Source organism: Parasteatoda tepidariorum, chromosome X1, assembly GCF_043381705.1.
Source record: "Parasteatoda tepidariorum isolate YZ-2023 chromosome X1, CAS_Ptep_4.0, whole genome shotgun sequence".
Taxonomy (NCBI): Eukaryota; Metazoa; Arthropoda; class Arachnida; order Araneae; family Theridiidae; genus Parasteatoda; species Parasteatoda tepidariorum.
Genome location: NC_092214.1, coordinates 70561650 through 70570562, shown reverse-complemented (window position 1 = coordinate 70570562; position 8913 = coordinate 70561650). Strand labels below are relative to the sequence as shown.

The 8913-nt window shown below is 31.3% G+C and overlaps 1 protein-coding gene across 1 annotated transcript in view; it reads right to left on the bottom strand.

The window, feature by feature from the left end:
- The window catches only part of LOC107455455 (HECT, UBA and WWE domain containing E3 ubiquitin protein ligase 1), a gene marked incomplete in the record, with an annotated part of 276027 nt that overhangs the window by 175671 nt on the left and 91443 nt on the right, over positions 1-8913 (bottom strand). The window contains 1 exon segment of the mRNA XM_071187934.1: positions 6028-6109. Coding sequence (XP_071044035.1) covers positions 6028-6109 — 82 coding nt within the window.

Sequence of the window (8913 nt, the reverse complement as noted above, 5' to 3'; positions counted from 1 at the left end):
TATACATATATATATATATATATATATACATATATATATATATATATATACAGTAAGACCTCGTTAAGCGTTTTTATTTCAACCCAGGGATTCCCTGAAATTGTGCGCGGGGTGTAGTTGTGTTTCTTGTTTGGTGCAGATTTGTACGGAAGCATTTTTATCATTTGAAACATTTGATGGCATATCAATTTATATAATAAGGACAAATATAATATCAAATAGAAGGACAATTTATATAATATCAACAATAAGGACAATTCTTATTAAAGAAAAAATACTGTCATCAGCAAGTGCAACTACGTCAAGCTCTGCATCTAGAATTACCCGTCCTAGAAATAACATTATAGAGGAAGTGGAAAAACGACTGTCTATATGGATTGATCACAAAATTGAAAGCAATATGCCATTAAGCCAATCTATTATAATGAAAAAAGCTAGAAGAATTTTTAATTACATTCAGGTTGAGGCAAGTGACATAAGTGAAACTTTTGTTGCTAGTCGAGGATGGATTAATAGATTTAAACATCGAAATAATCTTCACAACATAAAGATTGCAGGAGAAGTAGCAAGTGGTGATACGAAAGCGGCGGCTGAATTCCCAGCGACATTAAAAACAATAATTGAACAAGGAAACTATCCTCCAGAATTGGTTTTTAATGTTGATGAAACAGGCTTGTTCTGGAAAAGAATGCCAATACGAACATTTCTATCCCGTGAAGAGAAACGAGCACCAGGATTTAAAGGCGCAAAAGATCGCTTAACACTTCTATTGGGTGGTAACGCAAGCAAAGATTTCAAATTAAAACCACTACTAGTTTACCACTCCAAAAACCCAAGAGCTATGAAAGGCATATCTAAATCATCTTTATCTGTCATTTGGGAGTCTAATAAAAATTTATGGATGACTATGAAAATTTTCCAGGATTGGTTCACTGAACATTTCTGCCCCTCTGTTAAACGTTATTGCAAAATTAAAAAACTTGAACAAAGAGCATTATTAATTGAAAATTCTCCAAGCCACCCAACAACAGACTTAACAACATGCATTCCAGTCGAAGTTGTTTTTTTACCGATTAACACAATTGCCTTAATCCAACCAATGGACCAAGGCGCTATATCCAATTTTAAGGCTTATTACTTGCGGCGAACATTAAAGCAGATGTTTCACAAAATAGACGGAGAAGAGAAGCACTCAATAAGAGAATTTTGGAAAAACTACAATATCATGAATGCTGTAGAAAATATAAACCTTTCTTGGAATGAAATAACAGAAAAATCTTTGAAAGAAGTATGGAAGAACATTTGGCCAGATTTAAGTAAGAGCGAAGATATTGGACACTCTCTCGATATGGATTAAATATTGGAATTAGCAAAACAAACCGGTTTAGATGAGGTAAATGTCGAAGACGTCGAAGATATCGTTCAAGAAACAACAGCTAGTCTTTCTAATGATGAGCTCAAGGAATGAACCGAGCAAGAAGAAAACAAAAATATTGATAGTAGTGATTTCGAAGAAGTGCAAAAAGAACTTTCGATGGTGTTTGTAAGAAGGAGTTTGACCATTATAACTGAAATTATGGACCAATTTGTTGAAAATGATTCAAATTTTGACAGGAGTTCAAAAGCAAGACGGAGTGTTATAGATGCTTTATCCACTTATGAACAACTTCTAACAGAACGCAAAAGGAAAACACAAACTACATTAGATGCATTCTTGACAAAAAAGCAGAAAATTGGAAACACAAAATAGACTGAATGATCTGAGTGACTTAGAATTTTATTTGTTTTTATAAGTACGTATATTCGTTTATATTGCTTTTATTTTTGTAAGAAATAAATGTTTGGTTTTATTTTTATTAAAAAAAACATAATTATTAAATTTAATACCTAACCAATTTTCTATCCATCTTCCCCTAACCCCATTATTTACATGTTAAGATAGCCTTGTTTAGCGCTGTTTCGCATTACGCTCTACTTTGATGGAACGTATCCCACGCCTTAAGTGGGGTCTTACTGTATATATATATATATTGTGAATTGTGGAGTAAGGGAAAAAAATTATAATTTAATGATTAAACATAACAAATGTAATAAAGAAGGAAAATAAGTATATAAGCGACATCAATAGCAGAGAGTTGTCTACACGCAGGGTTGTAGAACAAAGACTGACTACTAAAATTAGATAGTTAAAGAAAAGAATAAATCAATTTAACATTCTGGGACTTTCACCATTCAGACACTCTGGTCAGGGTTGGGTTTTTGACGTCAAAAAGTGGTTTTTGACATGACAAGGGTATAANTTAAACCATGGTTTAAACTGTCAAAAACTGTCACATGTCAAAAACCTGCCAACCCTGACTCTGGTACCATGGATTCCAGGACTTTTCCCTTGTAGGCAGTCTGGCATCGTTCAACAGGGAAGTAGATAGTTTTGAGGATGATGATAAATAACTACTACATATATATATTTTTTTTTATTTACTCAATAGATGCACATCAAGCAATCTAATACAGATATTTCTTAGATTTCCTTTGCAAAACAAGGAGATGGCTAAATCTGCATTTAAACAGAAACAAAACTATATTCTATAAACTGTAAAATTAAAATAAGAATCTTGGTTTTCTTCATTATTTGAAACCGCATTTTGCACATTATAAAATATATTAAATTAGAACAATGTTTAAAGCTATTAGGTCCCCAGATTCTTAAAAAAAAAAAAATTTTCTCCTATTAAAAACACTGAATTGGAATTTTTTGTCATTAAACATTTTGATTTACTAAATTTCCAAAAAAAAAGTAATAAATAGATAAATTTCAGTTTAGAAAAATTTAATTTTCCAACTTAACAATTCCTATACATGTTTAGAACATACGAAGCAAATTAAAAAATAAATAAATAAACCTGGTACTTTCCAGAAAAGGACAGATTAAAATTCTCCATTAAAGCAGACAAAACTATATTGTAACCAGGGTTAGAAATTAGAATAAAAACACCAATAGCACATGAATATTTTTTCTAATTGCATAATCGGTTTAGCTAGGTGAAACTTTAAAATTTTATTTTTAACCACAATATTTATCCTTTTTTCTGATGAATTACAGTAAAAAAAAATTTCAGGGTTCATTCTAGACCCTTAAAAATCATACGTGCTAAAAACTGTAAAGAGCTCTATATCTTCATAAAATTGGGCACCTATCACGAAAAAAAGCTTTGTATCGCACAAAAATTTGCACAGCTTTTAAGAAACTCAAAGTATACAAGTTCTTAATTTTATCTTTAAAAAGAAATAACTGATCTTAAAAATAATTTCTCCATTAAATTTTCACATTCTATAAATTGGTTTTAAGATGCGAGTGTGTAATTCTCAAAACTTCCACAAATGCCTCAAAAACCAAAAAGTAACTGTAATAACTGGCAAAAGCGATTGAAAATTAATGTGGATTTAAGATGTCATCATAAATCAATTGCATAAAAAAGCGATCACTAAAATAATGAATTCTAGCCATAACATCGTAGTAAAAATATCCGTGCCAAAATCGACCGAGAAAAAACAAATAGTCACAGAAAAATTTACCATAATTGACGATGATTTACGATAAAAATCGTTGCTAATTAAGCACAGTAAAAATAGTTCCTTAAATTTGAAACACAAGTCGTAATATCATATAAAAACTATTATAAGAAAAAACAAATGAAAATGGCCAAAAATGATCATACCCTATATGGATTTATTACTGAATCATTGCAAGTAGACTGTGTCAAAAATAAATAACTCAAATTTGTAATTCAAGTAATAACGTATTAAGCATGTTGTAATAATGAATAAAAAATATCGAATTTTAAAAATTTAAGTGGAAAAACCAGAAAAGAATAACAAACAGAAAACTGTTACAATGGAATAATGAAGAATCAAATGCGTCAAAAAGTGATACCTTAAACTTGAACGCCGTAAGAAGGAGTAAAAACATTGGAATTCGAAAATTCATTTTAAGACCAAAAAAGTATCATCCAACAATATAAAAATACAATAGAATCATCGCAAAACGAACATGTCAAAAAGGGAAAACAAATTCAATTGTCATAACATCATATTAAAAACATCTGAATTTGAAAAAATATGTGAAAAGGACCAAAAAATTATAAATACTTTCCGAAAAAACTATTATCAAATGACGCTAAATTACAATGGAATAGTCATGCATAGAAAGCTTTCAAAAAGATTAAATTCGAATGTTGTAATTTCCAGTCCGGACACTCGCTGATATTTGCAGCGTGTGAGGTCGTACTCTTAACTTTCGTCTGCTATATATTGAATAAGGAAAGGTATTTTTAACCCTTTCGCGCCGACTGTCACATATACATGCCAACAAGAAACGCTCTCACTTCCCGGCCAACACACCCGTGTGTCGGAGCGTTTTCTTGCTCACTCCAGGCCGTCACTCATTTGTGCCAGCGTTTCAGAACGTTTTAAAAAATAAAATTTCGTCCGTAAGATGGTATTGTATGTCCATATGGTTTCAGATACATGTAGATTTGACCTTCTACTCAAGATGAGAGTACATTCACGTGGTTTTTAGGGGGAAGGAATGTTTTATGACGACTCTTTAAATTCGCACATGGTATCTGTTTACAGTAAGCAGGGGAGGTTTTTTCTCCGCTACTTTCGATTTTGGATTTAGTTTTTAGTGGATAGTTAGATCTTGTAGATCCCTGTTTTAAAATTTTTCATACGAAAAAAGAGCTTTAAGTCATATTTAGTTTTCAGATATGTAATGTTAAATGTTATTAAATGACAAGTACATAATGAAAATAAAATGTGTAAAATATATACAGTAGAGCGCCGATTATCCGAACCCTTATTATCCGAAGGTCCAATTATCCGAACTATGTCTGAATTCGTTTTTTTCTTTTTTTTTTAAAGTTTAGAATACTTTTTAAGATCTTGACAATTTTTCTAAATTAAGAAGAATAAATAATATCCCTTACATCCGAAGACCATATTTAATTTACAAACTTTTTAGCAGTTTTCTTAGAGCAGCCATACATACATGTATGGTGATACAGTTATAACTACCTACCCCTTTACAACTGAAAATTATCTTCCAAGAATGCGAGCTTCATTTTGATAGTCTACAATGGTTGGAATGCAGAAGGAGTTTATGAATAGATAAGTGCTGAAGTTTTATAATTGGGAAATGGGTAGTTGTCACTTATGCTTAATGATTAGTGATTACAGTGCTTGGAATAATAAATCTTGGAATAAAATTCTTAACAAAAAAACTGAAGTTTCTGAACCAGTAGATCTTTCGGATGAAAATGATGAAATTGTTGATTTTGAATGAAAATCGGAACTCCACAGACGAAGATGAAGAAGTAAGTGATCAAGTTCAAGATAGAAGCATGCGATTCATTAGATATTGCAATGAATTGGCTAGAACGTCAAAATGATGTTGATCCAGTTCAGTTTTTTTATTTAAAAAGAATAAGGGATATATGAGATGGAAAGTTAGTGCAGAAATAATAATCATGTACACTAGGTTTTAAACAGTTTTCCAATTATCCGAACTTTTCATTATCCGAATCATGTTCGGTCCCGAGCAGTTCGGATAATCGGCGCTCTACTGTATTTAAACAAGAAATAACTTAAGTAAATAAAGTATCCATAGAAATATATATAAAGCATATGTCATTTAAATACTCTACAGAACAATATTAAACAATGCGTTGGTATTTCGGTAATTTCATGGAATTAGGCTTAACAGAAAAAAACCCTCCGGCCCTGGAGAGACACACGTGTGACTGCCGGCCTCAGCGGAAAGTGCGCTTTCACGCTTCCCCTCGCGAAAGGGTTAAAGGCGTCAAAAATGACGACTGGGAGTTATTTTCTAGGTGTCAAATTAAAATCTTTAGATGCAAATTATGAGATATGACCACTTATTTGAATCCTGACCCTAGCTTAAGATTTCGTGCAAGTAACATTCCTAGTTAAATACACAGTAACATACAACATTATATAATAATTTACCAATAATAAAGGAGCCTTTCTCTTTGACATGATAGCAGCTTTTTCGTATTGATCAATAAGAAGAACCAAGAAAGGTAACCACCTACAAATAGAAAAATACAAAATTTATTATATATATCAATATACATATACCTGAAGAAATATATTTATATTCAAAATTTGTTACAGATTTCGTCTTATAAAAAATGGCTGATTGCCTACATTTCACGAAAACATGCAGATAGAAGAAATTCTGATTAAAAGATATAACCTCTTGCTCAAGAGAATATTAGCTTTATTTTCCATGCATTTGGTTTCTGCAGATATAGAATGTTTACAGAAAGAGTTCATAGAATGTTCAAATTGCAGAAAATATTTATAAACAGTAACAGTTTAAGAAATATTTCATAAGAGCAAAAAAAAAAACTTTAGTACCTTGAAATTAATTAAATAGTGACTATTAATATATGGCTACAAACCCAGAAGAAGATACTTTATTGGCACTTTTAGAAATTAATGTTGCCAAAAAATAAAAGCAATTGAGTCACTATGATATCTATACCAGACGTGCCAACCTAGCAAAATTAACATTCAGGAGTTTCCCTAACAAGAATTCAGGAGATTTCAGGAGGGGTAAAAAAAGGTGCATGGTATGCAACATTTGGCACTTCTAAGGAATTTTAAGTAAAAAATTTATTAAATATAAGAATGCAAGAAATTTTACACACTAATAGAGCAATAATTGTTTAAAAATATTAAATGGAAATAAAATAATTAAACACAGATTTAGCAACACAAAACTATATTAGGTAGATACTCTTTAAATAAATACCATTTCCTTAATAAAACATTATTCAAAAACCCGACACTGTAATAAAAATACACAAAAACTTTTAAAAAATAAACAAATTGAATAAGTATTTTATTTTAAAAAACCAATTCAATACTAATGTCTGTACAATAAAGAACCAATTATCCGGGATGCTCGGGACCATCGCTATCCCGGATGTCTTAATTTCCCGGTTTCCTGGATCGACAAAAAAGTGTCGTTAATCGATGTTTTATCAAACCCAAATTACAAGGAAAAAATGTAAACACATTTTAAAGTAAGAGAAAAAAGAAAAGCACTCCTAAATCTAAAAAGGAAAAAAATTGTAGAAAAATAAAATTTAAAAGAATAAAAAAATTTGCAAGTTTAGACAAGAAAAACAAGTTTAAAAAATAATTACGATTCCTAAATCAACTAATAAACAAAACCAATGATTAAATAACGCAATATATTTCATGGGGGGGGGGGAAAATAAAAGGAAAACCTATTAATCTAAATAAAAACAACACTTGAAAATTATCGAACCGAAACGATAGTTAAAAAACGGCACTAGCATAAATATTAAAACCTAGAACAAGGCAAGATCAACGGACTTTAAAAAAAAAAAAAAAAAAAAATGAAAAAATTTGGTAATACAAATAATTTTATTGAGTGCAAAATTTATCATGAAAAAGAAAAAAAAAACGTAGTGGAATCAGAAAAACGAAACTGCAATCTGCTTCATAAAATAATTGTATGCTTAAATTAATAAACAATTCTCCTTTTTTTTTTTTTTATAAAAACGCGATTTTTAATTAAAGCAGGTGTGATTCCACATCAAGAAAAACTTGCGAATGATACCGCACTTCCAAAGAATCAGAATTTATTCAAAAGAAAAACATTTTATTTTTATTAATCGATGTCAAATAGATAAATATATTTTTCTCTTTCATCTTCTGTTCACTGATATGCATGTGCAATGCATTTTCCCCACCCCCTCGTAAATCAAACTAGCAAACGAAATCATCATGCCACTCCTTTGAGTTTAACGACCTAAAAGAGAATAAAGATCTAAAATCTTCAAGGTCGCGGAAGAAATGACGTTTCTCTGGGTAAACGGGGAAAAAAATTCTTCCCTTCCTCACATTTTCCTCTACTCAACTTCAAGGATTAGTCCAGTTTCCGCTTTTTTTTTTATATCGTTTTAGTTCAAAATGGCGGGAGAACCGAGCAAATTTTTTTTCCGGATTATCTGGATACCAGATAAATGGTTCTCTACTGTATGCATGAAAAAAAGAGTTGCAGACTTAGCTCTCCGCAATTAAGTCTTGCTAAAGTCATTGGTACATGATTTGTTGAAATTGATCCATACTTCCGTTTCGACTTAAGACATCCTTGAAATTTTTTTTTTTTAAATATACGAAGACTAAACGAATAATTGATATCACGTTGCTAGTTTACGAGCTTGTTGCCAACCGTGGAAAAATACGCATTAAAAACTATAAAAACAGCAAGATACAATATCAATTCCAACTATCGAGAGTACGAGTTTCCCCACTCCTGAACGGACGTCACTCGATAACGACATGTGACGTCATTGCATTCAACTCCACACGAAAGAAGAGGAAGATTTCACCCGCCCCCAGTGTAAGGGGGCGGGTGAAATAGGAGTGTTTTTAGAGGTAACGTTGAAGAGGGGGGAAAATAAAGCATGTTCAGCTACGCTTCAGGCAGATGGTAGTTTGATAAGAGGGGATGGAATTCAAGCTGAAAGAAAAACTTACCTTCGCACTCGCGGAAAAATTAGGTAATTTTGAGTTTGGCCGTCGATCGCAGTAAAATTCGGGAGTTTTTCAAATCAATTCCGGAGGGCGGGAGAATAACTCAAAATTCGGGAGACTCCCGCAAAATGCGGGAGAGTTGGCACGTCTGCTATACCTTTTAAATAATTTAGCTTAAAAAGTAAATTCTTAAGAGATAGTTTATTAATTTTTAATTGTAATGATTTAACTTTGAAAGCGATTAATGATTAAAAATTAATTTAAATTTCTGAAATAGAAATTAGCAGGCATGAAAGTGGACGAAAATAAAAAAAAGCT